Raw genomic sequence first — 22083 nt, forward strand, 5'->3', positions numbered from 1 at the left:
TTATAATCAGATACTCTCAAGATGACTAGTGAGCTTACAAAATTCACGTGTGGCAGGAAAATCATAGTGTAAAGGTACCCTGTTCATTTACCAATAATGAGAAAGTAAATACAGCAGAGCAAATTTTTGCCTGTTTTGACCAAAAGAAAAGTGAGACACTTGCTAGTTGTGGCGGGGCTTTCTGTTCTGGAATGAAATCGGGCATGCCATTTGTGTGGTTTCTCTGGATAAGTTCCATTTATTAATCATTGTACAAAAAAAAAAAAAAAATCAAAAAAAAAATCAAAAAAATCTTGGCATTCATTCGAAGAGAAGTTACTATATCCAAATATTTAATATTTTAACATTGTGAAAGTTCTACTTTTATAACAGGGTTGGAAACTTTTGGAAAAAATTTTTAAAAGAAACTTATGATTTATTAGAGTACAGGATCCAAAACACGTTTTTAGAAAAATATAAAGTGCCCAAATACCAACTTACACAGGTGAGACAGGCCTTCGGAAGCCAAATGAAGCATTCATGAAGAAACACATTTAAAAACAGTCTAGATACATATTTACATTGGGTCAGTAAAGGTAAAACTATCTTTCTTGGCTTTGATGTTACTCGAAGAAAAAAAGGAAATCCAATCAGAAAACCAACAATTATAACTCTCAGCATGCGCCACAGTTTCTTAGTAATGCATCTCGTTAATAGTTATTCCACATCTTCTAATTTTCACCTTTAGACGAGTAGTGTAAAACCCCCAGCCGCAGGCAGGCTGGGCACTGTGAGTGGTCACAATTTCAAATGCAAGTCCAAATCGTCTGCCTTTGGATTGGACGGACGAGGAACATGGACACTGAATGATAGCGAATTCAGGCTTGGACGGAGTCGGGTGGCCAAATCCCCATCTTTTGCTAATAACTGCTTAACAGCCGTCACTTGCTATTAAATGTCTCAGGTGGCTTCCCTGTCTCGGTCATCCCAGGGTTTCCAAAGGATAAACAAGAGGCAGTCATCAAACATGGTGGGAAAATACTGCATGCAAATGGGACAGACAAGCAGCGAGGCGGGACTAGGTTCCCGCTCCCTAAAGCCTCGTTCACTACAGAAACTGGAGTCTTTTAAACTTAGAGAGTAAAGTAACTAGGTCCTAACTCCAGAAGTTAGCTGCTAATGGTGAACTACAAGATTAGCTCACTTGAGACCAGGTAGGTCGAAAATGGTGGGAGTTCCAGAGCTACATACAGACTTGGTACCTTCATGCTCAGTTACTAAGAACATGGAAAAGCAGCCAGTGGAGTCTGAATAAGACATCAGACCCCGCGTAGGACTTGAGTACAGGCTTCATCCTTACGCTTTCATGGCAATGGTAACTCGAGAAAGCAGATTACACTCACGCTTCCCTTCCCACTGATCAAACACTCTTAAAATGAAAGATATTTATTTCTACCCTGCCACATTCAAAAAGGTCTTCAAGTGATTCTAAGAAATGACAGGGGGCATGAAACCTTTTTCGTTCATTTTTAAGGTTCACTATTCCTTTTTTCTGGTTACAAAAGTGAAACCTCATTTTGTCTTCGGAGACCACAGAGTATCATTTCTAAAAGCAAACATTTTAACATTAGATTGTACTTCCCACTATAAAGAGACCCAATCATTGATTTATGATCCACTTATGTCACTGGAGTAGATTTTAAAAATTAAAAAAAAAAAAAAAGAAAAAAGAAAAAAGAGGTACTTAATTTTTAAAGGGAGGAATAGTAGATGAACATGTTAAAAATCCATCACCAACGCCATTACTATGCATTTTCTCAAAGAATTTTATGTAATAAAGTAGAAAAGTAATGATTCAAAGAGATAGGAGCATAAATCCAACAGGGGACTGTGGAAGGGAAAACTGTATTATCCCCCTAATTCAAATAAAGAACAAGATAAATGCCTGAAAAATCTGTTTCAATTAGAAAAAAACAAATGTAAATGATTAGTTTGTTAACGTCTCAATCTCCAAGATGCTGCCAAGATCACTTACAGCTTCACCTCTGAATAAGCAACTAAATTCAGGGTAAAAGACAAACAATCCTGATTTAGGACTGCACGTGTTTCACAGAGAAATCAGAAAAGAAATGACTGCAAACGTGTAACCCCATCTGTCCAGCAAATAAAATGTTCTGAGACAAATGTTAAGAGACAAAATGGAAAGTGAAGAAAAAGAATGAAGATAAGAGTGTCGACGGTGAGACCTCATGAAGACAGAATGTCACACACGGTCACCACAGGACGAGCATACAAGCCATGCCACTGAACACAGTGCCTTTCAAATGAATTCACTAGTGTAGGCGGAGAGCGGCGTTGTGTTTGCAGCTGGAGGAGAGCGTATCTAAACTCAGAAGGAGGCGAGCGGCACTCCTGGTTAAGTGGCCTTCCTGGTCGGGTGACTCCAGAGGGGTCCGTGGAGGCTTCTTCCGGAATCCTGCTCTCCTGGAAGACGGCAGCGGCGGAGGTACTGTGCTCTCAGGACTTACTGCACGTGCTCTTTCTCTGCGCTGTAAATATTCTGCACGGCCTCGTACACAGAGCCCAGGTCCTCGGGGTAGCGGAGCTCCAGCTCTGCGTTGGGGATGTAGTGAGTGCCCGTGAACTCTGAGAAATAGCGTCCCACGTCGGGGTGCGAGATCTCCTGAGGCTCCACGTTATATTCCAAGTTTTCTGTTGACAAAGAGGCACGTTCTAGTTAACACACTTTTCTGCGGCGTCATTTATCCAGACCACCTCTGAGCAACCTTTTCTGAGTGGCACTTCTGAAGCGGAGGAACAGGAAAGACAGAAGGTGTTTACGGAATTTGGAGGAGCTGAGAGGAAAAAGGCAGCGGATGGCAGTTGGAGGATGGAGGGATGGAGGCATGGGGTCCCCAACAGCTCCTTAGCGAACAGAAGTACTTTCCTATTCTCTGAACAAGGTGTCCGGCTTCAGCAAAGACCAGCAGTCTCCTGGGACTGGCACACCAGAGACTCACCGTGTTCCTCTCACTGATTTAACACACAGCCAAACGGACAGGACAGGGCACTGCAGCCTGCCCCATGTCACCAGCGGCTAAGCTTCCAAAGCCTCCACATACATCATCTGGTGACAAGTCCTGTACCTGTCTACTAATACAGCCCCTCCCACAGAGACCACACTGCTCCACCCCAGTTCCCTGCAGCAGTGGCTGTGTGCCTCGGAAGGCGAGTACTTCACAGGGCAGCACGAGATCAAGGGGGATGAACAGACAAGGGGCTGCCAGCTCCAGACTGGACATGGAGGTGGGGGCAGACATTTGTGTAATCTAAAAAACCGTGCTACCTCCATACCCTGCTATTTTGCTACTAGAGAAAGAAATAAAAAGTAAGACTCCTTTAAGATGGATTAAAAAAAAAAAAGAGGACAGTGCAGGCGAGGTATTTTAAAGGCTAAAATCTTTTCAGATGGCTTCTTCCCCCCAAGTATTTGGAAGAGGACTCCTCCAGGGGCCCAATGAAAGGACGGCCCCTGTGCACCCTTCCTTGCCAGCCCCCCACCCCAGAAGAAGCAGCCCAGCCTCACCTCCCATGACCTGGCACCAGAAAGGAGCTCGCCAGGCAGCCCGCCCCCGCCCTCCCCGCGTTCCAGGGCAGCGCTGGTTCCCACCAACACGAAGCCACACGTTGCACAGCCTATCATTGGGATTAACTCAAGTGAGTCTCTGCACAAGCCTGGCGTCGGACTGACTCACACCCACAGTGCAGTGCTTCATCCCCAAACGTCCTGAAACACACTCAGGACACTCGGTCGCCTCCACCCAGAGGCCATGTGCCCGGAGTGCACAGGATGAAAACGAGGAGGTTATCCCAGCATCACCTACGATAGCGAAACAGTGAAAACAGCCTGCACGTCCGGATGCAGGTCACCATGTAAGCACATGATGGCACGTGCACTCAGCAAAATAGGAGGTGAAATGCCTAACAGCCGGGAACATGAGCCGTGCACTGTCAAGACCCTGTGGAGGAACGTAAGAACCTACGTGCTCCTTAGACGAGCCTGGAAGGCCACATATCCGGGTTGCTGCATTACGTGGCATGGCTACCTATTTCAAATGGATTCTTTTAAACTGGGCACTTACACGGTGCCGGGCTCCAGCTCACAGAATGCTCACCAGACAAGGTGGTCCGACTCCCTTTTGCTAAACTGCAGCAGAGTGAAGGACCTGCCCACAGGCGGATTCAACCAGGCCTCAAATGTAAGACATTCGGACGTGGGAAGGGCAAGGCGACTGCCACGCAGGAGGGATCCGGGCGAGAGGGGGGGCGGGCGCAGGCTGAGGACAGGCTGCAGCTGACGGCGCTCTGCAGGAACCAGGACCAGCCACGCTTCTCACACAGGAGAGCGGGCAGTCTGCTAACTGGGACCCCTCTCTGCTGTGACTATGCTGAGGTGATTTAGGTCCTTCCTTGTGTTCTACAGTTTCTAATGCTGTCATCGGAAAAATCAGTAAGTGTAAAAACAACTTCCATGTTTCAAAATGCCACTGGCTGAGAAAATGCCCTTTCCTGCCGCCCCTCCCCCAATGCACGAAGTGTCCGCTGCCTCTCCCTTGGGGAGGCAGAGGGGGGGCGTCCCCACGGCCTGGTGCCTTAGCCAGGTCAGCTGCTGAGGTTTTCACAGCTGGATTTTCTTGCGGAGGTACGCAGGCATATCAGAGGGAGGGAGAAGAATCGGGAATGTCAGCAGGAGCTGTAAGTCCCTTTGCTCTAAAGGGACCACTGTTACCTGTCACAGGACCGGCAGAATAGAGTTATTTCAGATAAAAAGAATTCAAGTGCGTAATTCAGAACTCCGGCTTTGCCGCCAGTTTGTCAGGAGCAGTGGTTCTCAGCCGGGGGCTACTTTGCCTCTGACAGGGTATTCCTGGTTGTCCTGACTGGGGGCTGCTACTGGCATCGAGTGGGCAGAAGCCAAGAATGCTGCTAAGCAAATGCACAGGCCAGCCCCACAAACAGAGAACTGTCTAGACCAAAATGGTGATAGCGCCTGCTGTGAAGAAAGTCAGACATACAAGAGGCATGAAAGGTGCGGCAGAGCGCCGGGGACAGCACGCAAGGGGTGGACGCCAGTGCACAAGGTGCTTGCTCACAGCCCGCCGCTGGCTGTTCCAGGGCCTTGGACGGAATCCAGCGCATCCAGCTGCCTGGGCTCCCAGCGTCACAGGAAAAATGTATTAATTTAAAACAATGTTTTGAAGGAAATAACACTATGATGAGTTGGCAACGATGCATTATGAAGGGAAAATAAATCCCACTCCACTAAACAAGGTTTTAAAAAAAATCTACTAGAGAGGAACGAGAGAGAAATCTAAGGGGTACAAAATTTAACTGAGCAAAATATTAAACAGGGACTACTGAAAAGTCCTGGAAAAATCTTGAGAAGTCTTTCCCCTTCCCTTGAAACTTCCAGAGACATGTGTCTGCTTATTTTAAATTTTCAAGCTACCCACAAGTATATGAATGGAAACACCACCTACGAGTCCTGTGGGGGCAGGTGTCCGGCCCTGGTCCCCGCCTCTCCCACCAAGAGGAAACCACTATCAGTGTGCGGGGATCTTTCTAGTATCTAGTCCTTCTATGAACATACATCTGTGTATCTACATATAATTGTATGTACTTAGAGAAGATTCAGAATTATTTTATGTGTTTATTCATACAAGCACACAAGCATTCACCTGCAACCGGTTTATTCCATTGCGGCTTACTATGCCATAGTTTAGGTACAGCCCGAGCTACCAGGCCAGTCCTTATGCATGACACTGATGTGTGATTATAACAAGGGGACCACAGGCCCCCTGGGTGAGGTGTTTCTCTAGTGGAGGGACCGAGGGGAGAAGAATGAGCACCTGAGATTTTTACAATTTAAAAGAGAGCGCCCTACTGCCCTCTGAAATGCTTGAAAATGTACCCCGCCCCCCGCCTGATGTGAGGGGATCCTCACACACGTGCCAGCATGTGCAGACTGCCATGGGCTGTTTGCGCGTGGGTGTGTGCTGGAAACTTTCGGTCAGAAGTGTAAGACAAATTACAGAAAAAGGAACTAACATTTGGTGAGGGCGGACCACGTACCAAGCCTTCTCCAGGGTGCTGTCATTATATACAAAACACGCACAAGAAGTCGATGTTCACATCGCAGTTGAATTCCTGACCTCCTCGCATGGGCAGCTGACTGAAATTCAGAGCATCTGTGACATTCATTCCCACATATCTAAGTGCATCTAAGAAGTGCGTAGGGGAAGTTGAGACCCGAGTCGCCCACCTGGTGCCGAGAAAGGATTAAAGCACGCCCCCTGGTGGGGAAAATGATAACTATGCAAGATGCTGTCTATCCCTCCACTAGGATTTAGGTGAAATCTCACACGGTGAAGGAAAAACTCCCTTAATTGTGCAGACTAAAACTATTCGAAGACGTCATGCATGCATGTGGTCTATAATTCATTCTTCAACTCCCTGTGGAGAGCTATGAATCAGAAAAGCATTCAACAATGGGTTCTACCCTGGTTACAAGGATCACGGAGCCAAAGGTTGAAAATTTAGATGAAGAAAAAGTTTAAAAACAATATAATTGAATGCAAGTAAGTTAACCCAGAAATGTTAAAAAAAAATATATTAAATAAGTGTTTTTAAAAATTTAGCCTCTCAAGGTCTCCCACTGGCTAAATATGGGCTAATTTGAGCATAAAATTGTTCCAAATGATTTTAACACATTGACTAAACAAAAATCCAGGCATCTATGGCAGGAGGGGGTGAGGAAAGATAGAGGTAGAAGTGGAAAGGGGGAGGGAGGTGAGGAAGAGGAAGAGGAAAAGGAGAACCAGAGGGAGAGGAGGAGAGAAAAAAGGAGGGGAGAGAGGGAGAGGAGAGCAGGGAAGAGGAGGAGGAGGAGGGAGAAGAAGAGGAAGGAGAGCAGGAGGAGGAGGGGAGAAAAGGAGAGGGAGGAGAGCTCTTGTGTACAGAAGCGGAGGGAATAACAGCAGTAGAAAAACCACCATTTTACAATTCTCATATCATAACGTAGGGGAGGAAATTCAGTCGGTGCTAAAACCGTAAGGAGAAAGGTTACTGGGGCAGAGGACACGCACAGGATGTCACAGGCTGACTCCTTGGATTTCTCATTAACTGCACAGGGAACACTGTGCCTTATAACGAGTCGCTATCTCAGCCAAGCCACCAAAATTCGCCGCACGAACAGAGAGACATCAAACACCACAGGCCTCTGGATGAGACGCAACCGTGACGCACACGGCATCTGACAGAAGGATTCCAGCCAAAAATATCAACCTGATATCATCAAGCTTCAGACTTAACTTCTGGTTTACAGACAATGCACAGATAAGGCAACCGTAAGACAAATCTGGAATGTTAGGCCATTTATAAGACAACAGGCCTGCACTCGTCAAAGAGTCAGTCTTGTGAAAAAGTAAAAAAAGGAGTAGGAATGAGAAACTGTCCTTTATTAAAAAGAGACTAAAGAGACATAACAACCAAACGCAGTGCATAAATCCTGGCTGGATGGATCATGATTTAAAAATGAACACACACACATTCACACACACACACACCCTGTAAAAGCTGTTCTGTGACAATTGGGAAATTGGAATACTGACTGAATACTAGATAACGATTAAAATAATTTTTATTTATTAGGTGTGATGATGTAACTGGTAATGCAGAGGAAGAAACGTCCTCATTCTTAGAACAGGCATGATTGACTATTTAGGTCATGATGTCTGCAGGCTTCTTTCAAATGGTTCAGCAGAAAATTTGAATCTCTATCTGTAGTTCAAACAAATATGGTAAATGCTGTTGATTCTAGTGGAGCGAGTGCGGGATGGGTATCACTGTGTTCTTTTAACTGTTTCACACGTTTCAAATGCTCTTACTCCAAAGTTGGATTAAAAGAGAGTTAGCCTCTCGGTCACACAGTTCGCGCTCATCCCCTAGTTTGTACTTCGGCTGACAAACCTCTCTGACAGGGATTCCGTCCCTCCAGCCGGACGCGAGCACTGACTAGGGGTCTGGAATGACGGGCGGTGCCAGGGCCTCATCAGAGAACAGGGCTGACTTGCTTGTGCGCTCACAGGGCTCATGATGGGGCGAAGGAACGGGATCCATAGGTGGGAAATAGTGGAGGTGAAGGCGCCAGGACTCAGAAGGGCGGGTGCTCAGGTCGCGCAGAGCAGGCACAGACGCCCAATCTGAGGGCAGCGGGGGAAGGGCAGGGGTGGCATTAAACCTGAAGGACCCAAAGCTGGGGGTGGGGGCGGGGCTGTTCATAAGGGACAGCCACCTGTGCAAGACCTGAGAGAATGATGATCTCAAGGAACAAAAAAGTTGGATCCGGCTGGAGCATGACAGGGTAGGAACAGAGATGGGATTGTGAGCAGGGTCCAGATCACCTCTGGGCCACGCAAAGGAGTCTGGTCGGCCAACACTGTACTTCTGACAGGCAGCTGAAATAAGTGGAAGGTCCTCTAGCTGCTGCTAAGGAAATGCCCTGTGGAGGGTGAGCCTGGAGGTGGGTGCTAGTTAGGAAGTTGGTGTAATTTAGGCAAACAATGTTCGTGGCATCAAGAAGGGCAGGGCAACAGGAATGGAAATAAGTAGATGGAAATATGAGAGACAGACATTTAGGAGATGGAATCAGTGTGATTTGTTGACTAACTGGCTATGTGATGGGGGTGCGGGGGCAGAGGAGAGATGGTGCCCGGGTGGCACAATTCCATAGACGCGCAGGAGCAGACGGGGGTGGGGGTGAGGAGTGGCGCGATGAGTTAGGAACATTTGAGCCACCTGAAGAACTCCTCAGTGCAGATGCCCAGGGGCCTTTAGAGATGTGGCCAAGGGCCCACAAAAGAGCCTGGATGGGAATAAGGCTTTGGGAGTGGCCACCACATGCACCAACAGTGAGAGTGAAGGAGGTGACCCAGGGGAGCCCCACAGGGTGAGAAGAGCCCTGAGTGCCCTTCTGGGGAAACCTACAACGGGACGCCTCTGCATCACTTACCGCCAAACCCGGCACCCGGCTGGCACACAACAGACGTCCAGGAAACACACTTAAAATGTATTTTTAACAAAAGAGAGGGCCCCTACCTTGTAGCCATACACAGTGAAAGAACTACAGATGTGACATTTGGTATCTGCTTCCAGGGAGGAGGGGGCGGGGTGGAGAGGAAACAGTGAAGACTGACGCTGTGATAACCACTGAAGCTCCTAGGAGAACTTCACCTGGGTCATTCCAGTCATATAGTGACAGAATCACTAGTGGAAAACGATGGACAGTTACCATAAGCCGAGACTGTTGGTCAGGTCTAAGCATTTTCTAAAAGCCTCAGAATTTAAAATTTAAAAAGGTAATTTGCTAACATTACCCACAACCACTTAGTTCAATCTCAGTTTTAGGGAGTGTAAAACTGACAACCAGATATTTAACTTGCTTACAAAGTCATTACAACGATGACTCTACACCTTACATTGCATGTTTACTTAAGATACAATTCCCGAATCTTCAAACTGGACACTGGACAAATTCAGAACACCTAAAACCAAATATCGTTCCACCGCCTCTAAACATGTTTCAGTTAACATAAACGTGTCTAGAAACTCAAGTATCAAACCCTGAAAGTGTTAAGATCAAACCTATGTAAGGAGCAATGAATGCACAGGGCAAAGCCGCAGACGCTGGTCAGCAGGGTTGACGACAGGCAACTCCCTGCATGCTTGTGACACACTCCGTGATGTACAGTCGGAAACGCTCCCCACGTGATTACTGGGGGGAACAAAGAGTCTGCGAATCATTCAACAATTTCCAAATCGTGCTGATTATTAGACACTGTGAGTGTCCTCTTCTGTCACAACTTCCAGTTAAATGAAATCACTGCGCGCGCCTCTGCCTCCCACGGGGCACACACAGCAAGCCCCTCCTACCACTTCCCCACAATAGTGACAGGGGCTAAAGCGACCTGCGCTCTCTAAACAGAATTCCTCCTGCTGCGTATGACCCTCTCTCACCTTCCGATGAATTAGCAATAATTCCTATGAAGGTTTTTATAGGCTTTTTGATCCGTGAGATTTTTATACACAGCGTGTTTCTATTAATGCACCGACCAGACCAGAATATTGAGTTAGGTCAAGCCTGATGTTTCAGGTCAGGCACAAAAAGGTGCAGCTTGATGCTTATGGATAAGGCTCCTTGCCAAGCTGCCTAGGATTGGATTCCTCCTTTCTATATTTACACGCCTCTATGTGCTTCCGTTTCCTCGTGTGTAAGAGTCTGACGATGAGGATGGAAAATGGCTGAGTCTTCAAGTGGGGTCAGTACAAAAGTGCTGCCTGTCACGGAGCTGCACTATACTGGTATTTGCCTTCGTTTTTATCAAAAAAATGAATGTCATGAACGCCTTGACAGGCAGGCAGGCAATAAATTCATCCCATTAAATGGAGGAATTAAGAAAAGGGAGGCTCACATGAAGGCACTTTGCCTCTAACCTGCCTGCACGGGCTCCCTCTGTCTGTCTCAGGAGTGCCCTGGGCTAGCACTGTCAGGCTGGCAGTGGCCCACCTACCAGCACAAGTGCTGTTAGAGCCAGCTCTGTGGCTTGCAGGCCTCACGGTGGCCTCACTGAGGTGGTCTCAGGAGGCTAGAGGGTGCTAGGGTGGCTCCCCCAACAGTGTCCATTCAATGCCCTCCAGTTCAAGCAGGGGGTATGGGCAGAGCACAAGCCGACCCTCGTTACCTGGAGGGAGCCCATGGTAGTGCCTGGGAAGCAGGACTTTTGGGCATTTGATTGGCAGAAGCAATGACCAATCAGAAGAGAGGTCAGCAGCCACACTGGAACAGGGTCCTAGCTGTCTGTGGTGGTGATGGAGGGGAGACCCTGAGGACCGTGACGTCACCAGTGGTACGGCCGCACCAGGACATACCACCCGGGTTTAGCTGAATACTGGCCCTAGCGAGGTTAGCCATGGACATGCACGGCCATCTTGGAATAAACTGATGACCTGTGCTCACCGCACCGGAGCGCTCAAAGGTGTGCTTAAAACAAGCCCAGGCGTCACTAAAGGTACAGACAAGAACTAGCCACTTACCTTGGGCTGCGTATCTGCATGAACCATCCTCCACCAGAACATTGTAGAAGGGCTGATGATGGCCATGAGGCAGGCTGTGGACGTTCATGTTTCGAATCCATTCATGTCCCATCATGCAGGTGGGGTCCCAACCATAGATCACACAGTTATAGCCGTACCTAACGAACACAGGAGCAAGGGCAAATCAATTCCCTGCGACCCGGTCACAGCAACTGTGAAATGCAGGAATCGTGGCTTGGCTTCTCTGAAGCTCCCGTTCTTACACATTTACCTGCTTTTACTCCATGTTGAATCATTTTCCAGGACACCCTTGCCCCTCTTTATAAACCCCTCTCGCTGTGAATATGGCACTTCAGTTAGAAAAGAATAAACTTTTTGACAAAGAGTGACGAGACAACAAGTGGTTATCAATATGGAAAATGGTACTGGACCCAGGCCTGACAACAATACACAAAATTGGTTGTTAGGAAGAACAGAGACCTAGGTTAAATGCAGAACTTTTAAACTATCTTCGTGAATCGGGAGTATGTGTGTGTGTGTATAGACAGACAGACAATTGGGGAAACACGATCTGAATAGAATAGATATTTGATGAGGTTAAGGAATTGTTTACACTTTTTCTTAGCTAAAATACATTTACAAGATGGTGAATGTATGTTTTTTTGTTTTTTAGTTTTTTTTGTGTAAACGTATTTTTAACAAAAGAGAGAGCCCTTACCTTGTAGAGATACACAGTGAAAGAGCTACAGATGAATGACATCTGATATTTGCTTCCAGGGAGGAAGGGGCGGGGTGGAGAGGAAACAGTGAAGACTGAAGACTGACCCTGTGATAACCACTGAAGCTCCTATGGGAACTTCACCTGGGTCATTCCAGTCATTTTTCTGCTCTTATATATGTTTGAAATTTCCATAATAAATAAATAGAATGCAACAGAGGAATGAAAACACCAGCCAAAACCTGGGAAAAGATATCTGCAACTTCTGTGCACTCAGAGACCAGTATACAAAAAAAGAATGACTGAAAATCAGTAAAAAGACAAAGAACGCAATTGAAAAATAAGTGAAATACTCGAAGAGGCACTTAATCAAAGGCAACATGAATGCCCAGGAAACCTATGAAAAGAACCTCATCTGCATAGTAACCAGGGAAACGCAAAATTAAAACCACAATGCAATACCATTTGCCATTTACTACAGAAGTGCTTTTTTAAAGGTCTGGCAATCAGTTCCCAGCCTGCTGATGGGATGTAAATCAGTGCAATCACTTAGGATAGTTTAATTCTACCTAAATCCACCCTGAGCACACCCGCCGGCCAGCAAATCCCTACCCACAACTCAGATTCAAGATGGAGACTGAAAGAAAGCTGCTTCCGTCTTCCCACAAACAAAAGGGTCAGACATGGAAGGTCACAAAACCCTGAGAAGTCTCCCAGGCAGGAAGGCCAGTCCCTTCTTAAAAACACAAAGATGAAAGACACACTTCAGCTTCCGGTCCATCCTGGGGTGAGCGCTCAGTTGCTGCTTGGGCGTCGGGTCCCCTTCCGGTGCGTCCATCCCTGCGGCGCTGCACGCCGTGGGGCACTCACCTCTTGTGCTTCATAATGAGCCCGATGGAGTAGCAGACGTCTCTGTGCTTCTCGTGGGAACGCAGCTTCACCTCCACGCCCACATCCTCCTTCTTGCGCTCAATGTGCTCTAAGGTGTGCTGCACCAAATAGCCCACCGCCCCGTGCTGCCCGGGGTCTAGGGTTTGGATGTGCTGGAGTATGTCAAGCACCTTCAGGACAAGACAGAAAGACTAGGTGATAATATTTTTATTTAGGCCTTTTCTTTTCCACTGCACTACACCTACCTAACCTGACAAAGGACGGCAAGGCGGGGCCAAAGGGGCTCTCCCCAGTCAGTGCTCCATCCGTAAGCCCGGGCTTGGTGCACTCACTTCTGAAACTGGGAACTGGCCCCAGACACCCCAGTTCAAGCAGCGTGAAGGTAAGGGATGGTTTGGAGACACGGAGGACGAGAATCGGCACGGGGTAAGGAGGCAAGCGTCTGCCATCTTCGGGCACATTTTGGATTAGGGGAACTCGCAAACTGTCTTGCTTTCTTGGTCAGCGTCGGTTCAGTTTTTTAGACACAGAAAGGAAACAATCTGAAGCTGCCATTCATGAGTGGGGAGGAAAAATAAATGCTAAGCCACTTCAATCAAGACCAAGAGGACGTCTGACAGCGCTGCCTCAGTGCTGGGGAAGGTGGAAGAGGTCACAGACAAGCCACTGAAGGGACGCAAATTAGTTTAGTTTCTGATGTTAACCGTGCAGAGCTTACCAGGGCTCTGAGATCCTCCTGGTCACTTCCATTATTTTAACTGACAATGGCATTTGGTATCCAAGGGGCAGGGAGAAACCACATCTCTGTGGGATTTAAATGACTAGCTGGTGGAAGCAGAATTCAAGGTTGTATTCTTCCTACTGTACCTGGTGTCTCTACAGAAAATCAAATTCTAGTAACGTGAATACACACATGGACATGAAACACACAGTTACATTACAGCCTTAGCAGACGGCCTCTGACACGTCTGTCTTTTGGAAACAGGCTCTTTCCCTACTTTCTGGGTCCTAAGACTGAGCCACCTGGATTCTAGTCCCAGATCTGTACAACTCGCCGTTTTTCCCTTTGAATTCATTTATTTGCTTATCAAATGATGATTAATAACAGCCCTATTTCCTGATATATTTTGAACCTGTCAAAGTGTGAAAACTACCATTGTATGCAATGTAAGCTCTTATTCGAAAACCCAGTCTTGCCTTCCAGGTTGAGACGTGCAGGATCTCGGTCTTTAATGAACACTTGCTCCTCACTGGTCGCTGTGCCAAGCCCACCACTTTTTTGTTTCATTTAATCCTCCCCACTTGCAGGTCATCAATACACTATGTTTCATAATGAGCCCAGTGGAGTAGCAGACATCAGGCTTAGTGAAGGGAAGTAACTTGCCCGAGGTCATGGGGTTCTGAAAATGTGGGTGGGGATGGGATCTGGGGCTAACTCCAAACCCCAGGTCTCGGCACCATCAACACAAAGCAAGAGTAGGGATACTTTAACGAACTGGTAAGAAAAGTTTCAGACACTTAAAAAATAGAATAGAATTGACACCAAGTACCTCAAACCCTGCTTCAACCACTGCCAGCTGAGCTGAGAGACAATCCCTATCCAGCTCCCCGCCCTCCAATAGAGGTCTTTTAACTTGGGGACACTAACAACCTTTATCTTTTGTAGCTAAAAGCACTGGATTTAACAGTCAGCTTCTATTTACTGGGTTTGCGTAATGCATTCCTTGTGTTCCCCTATCAGTTCCAGCCTGTTAGGACTAACGAGGCTTCTGCTGCATTCCAGACTCAGCCTCTCCTCCTCTCCTAGCAGCTCTCCCACCAGGGCAGGGAAACAGGCTTAACTTGGATTCTTCAAAGCAGTTCCAGTACCAGAGGAGGAGATGAGGCTCAGGGATAATCCTCCCCTCCTTCCCTTGATGTGTGGATGACAGGGTGAAGGGAGGGGGCAGAAACGGAGATGACGTGGTGATATGGACCTCCTATGTTCCCGAAGGGCAGTGCTGACAGCTGGGTACCGTGATGTGTCCAAACCAATGTCTTGGCCTAGAATCCCGAGTCCATGACTTCTGGGGTACAGATCTTGGAAGAGGGAGCCTATCCCTCGTGACTGGCAAATCTTTTCGGTAAAGGGCCAGAGGGTAAATATTTTAGGTTTTGTGAGCCATATGGTCTCTGACTCAACTACTCCCCTTGGCTGTTGCAGCGGGAAAGCAGCCAGAGACAAGCAAGCAAATGGACGTGGCTGTGTGCAAATAAAACTTCTGAGTCCAGGCTGTAGTTTGCAGGCCTTGCTCTGTACCCTTAACGGCAGGATCCCCTAAGGCTCTCTCTGAAAGTGCTTGGCTCCATCCTCTGGATGCCCACCTGTCTGTGGGCTCCTCTCCTTTTGAGGTAATGCTGTGCCCCCGGCCAAACGTTCAGGGACAAGTGGCACCCAGTTCCAGGTCCCAATAAATTCAACATACCCCAAACTGAACATGTCCTCCCTCCCCAAAACAGGTCTGTTCTCCAAACACCCATTTGTCACGTGGCCAGACAGTTGTTGGGAAATCTGAATATCCTCTCGGAGCCTTTCCCCTTAAACACCTACTGTGTGGCAGGAACTGTGCTGAGGGCAAGGGGACTAATTCCAGTAAAGAACGAAACAGTGATGGTCCTCATCCTGAAAAGGCACGGGCGAGTGGAGCAGCACGATGGGAGAAGGGGCCAGAGAGGGGGCGTCAGAGGCAGAAGGGAGCCAGAGATGGAGCTGAGGGACAGAAAAGGTGCCCAGGCACAGATGCAGCACGTGCAAAGGACTGACACAAAGGACAGGGACAAATGGAGGAGGAGGTGGTCGTGGCAGCAGAGAGTACAGAAGGAGCAACCGTGGGATGAGAAAGCCCGGGCAAGGAGGGCCAGACCACCCAGGACCTAGGAAGCCACACTAAGAAAATGAGCCAGACCTTCAAGACTGGGGGAGCCACCCACAGGATCCTGTGCAGTGAGGGGATATAACTGAGATTGGATTAAGATCACTCCGACAACAGTGTATAAACCAGGTTCAAAGCGTCTCAGCGTAGTGGATGGAGAGCACGCAGGAGGCCGAGGCAGTGACCCAGGAGACAGAGGCACGTGCGGACATAGGGGCATCTGGACACGCTGCTCTGGAGCCCGGGGTCCAGGCAGGCCCCGAAGTCGTGGGAGAACAGGTGAGGTCAGCTGGGGGAAAGGTGCAGAGTGAAAACAAGTCTAGAAACTTCCCTACGGTGTGCAGCCTTTAAGGGAGAGTCAGAGGACAAGCAACTAGCAAGAGCCTGGGAACCAGGAAGCACAGAGTCACGGGAACAGCACGTCCTGAGTAGCAAGTGGCCCCCACTAATGAGAAAAGATAAGGGAAGACATGCATCTGTTGGATTTGGCAACAAAGAGAATGGTTTATCAAAAAGGGGTCAGTGGCTTCCTTGGCAAGAGCCGCTGGCGAGAAGCAAGGCTGGGAATGTGTGTCCGTGCTCTGAGGAGTGCGTGGGAGGCGAGGCAGGTGGCCGTCCCACTCGCAGGCCGGCCAGCACGCCAGGATTTCAGCCCTGTGGGGGCGGAGCGATAAGGAGACCGCCGCAAGGAAATGCCAGCGGGCCTGTCATGGGAGTGCTTTTTGGTTTTTTCGCCAAAGATGAGAGAGATTCTGAGTATGTTTAATGCTGACAGTAGACAGTAGAAACAGGGAGTTGAAGATCTAAGAGAAGAAAGGAAAACAGCAATCCGAGAAAAGGCTGGAGAGTTGGACCCAGAGCACAGGTGGGTTTGCCTTGGAAAACAAGAGCGACCGACATCTTTCCCACTGAAATGCAGAGGAAGACGAAGGGATAACTACAGCTCAAAACAGGGACGCAGGCCTGGCAGCAGGAGAACGTGCCTGACTGCTGGCTGCTTACAGACAATCTTGCCTTAGCCCACTGACCTGTGGGGAGGGGGAAGGGAATGCAGCCTGTGGGTGGGCGTGGGTCCATCCATGCCTGTGTGGGAGACCTCGGCAAGTTACCCAACTTCTCAGTGCCTCAGTTTTGTAAAATGGCACAAAGTCAGTATGCACCCCACAGGGTTGGAAGGAAGTGTTTAGTTAAGTGTTAGTGACTTTCAAAGTTGACCATCACACACTCTCTGCAGCCACAACTACCTCAGATTACTGAGCCCGTGACCAAGTGGACTTGTTTATTTTAGCTCTTCCTGATTTAATGCAACTGAAAACAAGCTTACCCTCTGGTCTTCCCAGCTCGGGAAGGTTTCCCGTTTACCTCACCAGGTCAAGCAGATTCTAAGCCCTCCACACACAGATCTCATGCCCTGAAAACTACATTCTTTCCACACACATGTACACATGCAGAGACCCTTGTCAAGCGGCCCTCCGCTGCAAACACCAAGCTCCCCACCTTCGTGCCACATGCTCGCTGTTCCTGCCCGTTGGAGTAAGCTGCTTTTCTGCCTTCTGAAGTGGTTTCCCATCCTTCCACGCCCACCTCAAACCCTTCTTCCAGAGGAGCCTTTTCTAATTACCCCAGCCCCCCCGGAACCCTCCTCTTGGGGAGCCCCACAGTTTCCCTTCACTGTCTCGGTTCCCTGGCCAGGGTATGTGTTGACGGAGGGGAGTCAGCTACGCCTTGGGAATGAGCCACTTTCCATCCCTGATCTCTGAATGGGGGGCGTATCTCTGCCAGGAATAAATGAATGGTTATCAGGAGCACATATGTTCTGCGTGTAACATGTCTGGATCTTGTTTTAGTGACATTTGCTTGCCAGGAAGGCAGCCTTGGTCATTCTGCGGACCCCCAGGGGATTCCCCAGCAAACAGTCAGTGGTGGAGGGTAAGGACGCAGAGATTCTGCAGACTTTCCCCCGCAAAGGAGATGTTAACCTCACCTCTCCTAAGCCCGATGGGCCGCTTAAGCATGGAATTTACTTATAAAGAACCTTGCTTTGAAAGGATCTCTGCATTTTACAAGTTATGAAATTTCTGAATGAATCTAAAGTAAAAAGTGACAAGAATTAATTTTGTATATACTAGCATCAAAAATAAAAAAAAATAAAATTAAGCTATTAAATCCTAGACAACAGGGTTCTGAGAGGAAGGTGGTAAGTTTGGTGGAGTCTAGATTTCCCCTAACTGTCTGACCAGGTCACATGATGATAACTGTCTGACGCTGCTCCCTGGGCCACAGATGCCATCTTTTCTTCAGAGAGGAGTCGAGAGATTTTCCTACTGATGTGTCCTTTCTTAGAATTATTTTAGATCTTCGAAGTTGTGAGTAAAGGCGACGATTTAGATCTAAGCAATGTCAAGTCATTCAGACGATTTACTTTCTCAAGAAAGAGGTTCCACCACTCTCTAATAACACGAGCAGATGACTTTATGAGGACGACCCTGTGACAGCTCAGAATTCACTTCTCTCACAAGGATGCTCCAAACAGAACGTGTTATTAACACATTCCCAGGGAAAAGCAAGGGCGTGATGGAAGCGCCCAGCTGCTCCTGCACTGCAATACGCGACTGGATGTAAACATCTGCTACTCCCACAGCTCCCCGAGGAGCGCGTCTGACCCCCGACACCGCGACCTTCTGAAAGTGCTTGCTGCTGGCCGCAGGGGCCATTATAAAACTGAGAACTCCAAGTGAAACAGTATCAGATTCAACAGCTTCTCAAAGACATAACCAGTCCTTAACTGGCCCAGCAGCTGGACCTGAACATATCTAGAACTGAATGTTCCTGTGTCAAACAGGGCTGCTTGTGCCTGGTCCATTGAGTTGCTAACAGCACAGCTGGAGAATGAGCATTTCAGGTTCTGTGTTCCCTTGCTGAGTCAGGGTGATCTGGGGAAAACACATCTTTGGGGCACTAGAGGGTGAGTGGCAGGGCAGAACCTGTCGTTTTGGGTACTTACGGCCCTGAACACAAAGGGAATGGGCAACTCCTGGCACTATAACCAGGTTTTTATTAGAATAAGAGGAGACAAAAAAAATTTTGATTTATGGGTCAAGACTGGGAGACTTTGAACAGATTTGTGTTTATCCCCCATGTTAATGTAAGGATAAACCTGGGAGAGCCGCCTTTCAAGCTAGGATTTCCCTCTCTAAGGCAAGTGCAAAGCATCAAAGTAAAATAATTACCTTCTCTGGCCAGATTCCCAGGTGGAAGTAGAGCCTGGCTTGAAGGAGAAGGAGCTGCACCTGGTCCGGGTACATTGCCAGATACAGGTCCAACGAGTCTCGCAGGAGCTGGTACGACTGGTCGATGCCTTCCCTAGCAGCGGAGAGAGAGCTTCGTCTTACCCTGTGGGCTTCTGAACAAGACCCTCTTTTCCAAGGCTCGGGTTTTAGCAATAATTGACACAAATCCCGTATGTTGATTCTGATACTTCCTCTCTAGTCAGCAAATAGTTACAATGGTCTTAATACACACACACACACACACACACACACACACACACATAAATTTTGTACCTCACTTTGGTGATGCGCACTAAACTAAAACCATAAGCATTTTCATTACGTAGTCACCTCAGTAACACTGTACATAATTAAAAATGAATTCTGAATAGGCAGAGTTCAGAGGACTTTTATAGCAGTGAAACTGTGCTGTGTGATACTGTAACAGTAGACACAGGTCACTGAAAGCAGTAGAATAGAATGTACAACACCAAGAGCGAGTGAACCTGAATGTATTACTGTAACTACAGACTGTGGCTGACGATGTGTCAATGTCAATTCATTGACCGTAACAAATGTTATCATTTTGGCACAGGATGTTGATGGCAGGGGAGGCTGTGTGTGCTCGGAGGCAGGGGAGAGAGGAAATCTCTGTACGTTCCGCTCAGTTATGCTGTGAACCTAAAATTGCTCTAAAAAATAAAGCCTATTAAAAAAAAAAAGAGAGAATTCTACCTAAGTGATACAGAGGTATAAATGAAAAGATAACAAAGCACCTGGACACGAGAACATCCTGCCCCCGAAAGAGAATCTCTGCCAGTCCAAAACATTCTCGTTCCTGAAGAATGCTTTTGGTATTTATAAAGGCCTTGGACTGCCTGCGTCCACTGCAGAGCTCACAGGGAACACTCACTTAGCACATCTTACATCTGGGTGGCCTCATGTCACAGGAACCAGGTTTTGTCCAGGATAGGTGACAGCTGTTGAGATCCCCACTGTGCTGCACAGCACACACGGCATTTGTTTGCCATGTCGCAGGGAGGTTCGTTAAATAAAATTCTCTGTAAGGTAACCCAAGCCTTCAAGGACACGCACTCCACACAGGTATCAGAAAACCAAGAAAACCTTACCGCTTGCCCAGGCTTAAAAGGTTTCCCACCATTCGCTGCAGCACCTTCTTTACATTCACCACCCCATACAGCGCGGCAGTCACGTGCTGGCCGATCAAGTACTCGCACTCTTTCACTGTCAGCTGTCTGCCTTTCCCAAAAGCATCGATGTAGATGTAGTCGAAGATGTCCAGGGTGGCCCTATCCAAGGAACACACGGAGTCAGCCACGTGTGATCAGAGCGGAACAGGTCGGTGTGGGAGCCCCCAAGGAGCAGCTCACATCAGAGACTGAGGATTAACACAGTCGCATTTCTGCGGAAAATACCAAGGCCTTGTCCAAAGTTTAAACCCTGACCCTTTAGACGTGCTCTGCTGTGTTAAGACCACCGTACACTGATGTTTAGAGTATGATGTATGCCATCTAATGTCGTTTTTCGGGGAGACTGATCCTCAAACTCATTGCCAGGAGTATCTATCGGAAGTTCGGCTGATCCCACACATGAGCAGTAGTTAATGTCTGTGGGCCCTGGGCCCCAGGCCCCTTGGGGCTATGATGCAAGTTATGGCACGTTGCACAGGTCTTCTGCCCTCAGTTCTGCAGACACGCTCAGGTGGTCACACACCTGAGCCCACCCACGGCCTCAGGCTGGGCACCTGCTCCAGACCACAGGGAGCTGTGTCCCTGGACTCAAGCACACGGCTTCCCCCGTGCTCTTGTACAGGGTGGGTGCGCTGAGCAGAGCAGTGAGAGGCAGTCACAGGAAGCCAGTCCTCACTGCATCCGCAAGTACACTCTATGAGCACTCCTGAGGCACTTAGGTGGGTCTCTGGGCCACTAAGAGCTCTATTTTGTTCCTTGAACAACTGTTTCACTTTGATCTTACGCCCATTGCAAATCACATGAGAGGTTTTCTGTTGAGCTGCTAAAAAGCCCCGATTTCTTCCTTGAGTCGTATTAATAGCCTTCCTTTATAGCGAGGCATATATATAAATGTCCCAGAAACAAGGAATGCTCTTCAACTCTTTTTATGAGTCTAGGAGAACCACACATATACACGCACAAATTTATAGGCAAAAATCCTAAATAAAATACGAGCAAATCAAATACAGCAATGTATTTAAAAGAATCCATATGATCAAGCTAGATGCACCCCAAGAATGAAAGGGCAGTTGAACATTAAAAAATCGATTTCAGCATAAAAACACTAAAAAAGACACCCATAGTAGACACACAAAAGAAATTTTAGAAAAAAATAGCTACTGCCAAGTTATTAAAACAACTCTTCGCAAACTAGGAATTTAGAAGGCAGTTTTGACAATCCCAATGAAAGTTACTGTCCCCAAACTTCATGCTTGAGGTGAAGTTTTCAGACGAGTCCATTTACAGTCAGATTCAAGGCAAGAGTGCCTGCTATCACTGTTTCTATTCAACTTTGTACAAGACGACCTCGCCAGCAGAATAAGATAAGTAAAAGAAACAAAAACTTACTGAGGCTAGAGAGAAGAAACAAATGTCATGATTCACAACTGTCTATGGAGAAAAGCCAAAAAAGTTGACAAATTATTAACACTAATCACTTATTCAGCAAAGGTGCTGATTACCAGACCTGTATCTAAACATCAACCATAACCCTGTACAATGTTACTACTTAGAAAACATAATTTTAAAAAATTACCATTTACAATAACAACAAAAACTTAGGGGACATAGGAATAAATCTAACAAGATGTCAAAGAGCTTGATGAAGAAAATGATAAAATCTTTTTAATGGCATTAAAGACTACTGAAATGTACGGGAGGTATGTTTAGACAGAAAGAGTCAGAGGCAATATTCCTCGTATTAATCGGTGCATACGATCCCAGTAAGCTCTGGCGCTAATCAACATCCACCCGGGGTTTTGAAGGAAGCCGATGATGAACTGATTCTAAATCTAGATTCGAGCAAAAGGCTGAGAACAGCCAGGGCAATTATTTGAAGAACTTGATGGGGGTCTCTCTCACCTACCAGGTGTTGGGACCAATGAGAAAGGCAGTGAATAAACAATATGGTC

The 22083-nt window shown here is 47.5% G+C and overlaps 1 protein-coding gene across 2 annotated transcripts in view; it reads right to left on the reverse strand.

The window, feature by feature from the left end:
* Window positions 1-311: 311 nt before the first annotated feature.
* The window catches only part of FBXO21 (F-box protein 21), a 37323-nt gene continuing 15551 nt past the window's right edge, over window positions 312-22083 (reverse strand). Inside the window, exons 8-12 of one of the 2 annotated variants that reach the window (XM_033097704.1) lie at window positions 20051-20230; window positions 18882-19014; window positions 12719-12930; window positions 11131-11288; window positions 312-2691 (exon numbers count right to left, since the gene is read on the reverse strand). In XM_033097704.1, the coding sequence (XP_032953595.1) occupies window positions 2504-2691; window positions 11131-11288; window positions 12719-12930; window positions 18882-19014; window positions 20051-20230 (871 nt within the window). In that variant the 3' untranslated portion in view covers window positions 312-2503. The remainder of the gene's footprint in view (window positions 2692-11130; window positions 11289-12718; window positions 12931-18881; window positions 19015-20050; window positions 20231-22083) is intronic. The other variant, XM_033097705.1, reaches the window with a different exon arrangement.

This window comes from Rhinolophus ferrumequinum, chromosome 25 (assembly GCF_004115265.2).
Source record: "Rhinolophus ferrumequinum isolate MPI-CBG mRhiFer1 chromosome 25, mRhiFer1_v1.p, whole genome shotgun sequence".
NCBI lineage: Eukaryota > Metazoa > Chordata > Mammalia > Chiroptera > Rhinolophidae > Rhinolophus > Rhinolophus ferrumequinum.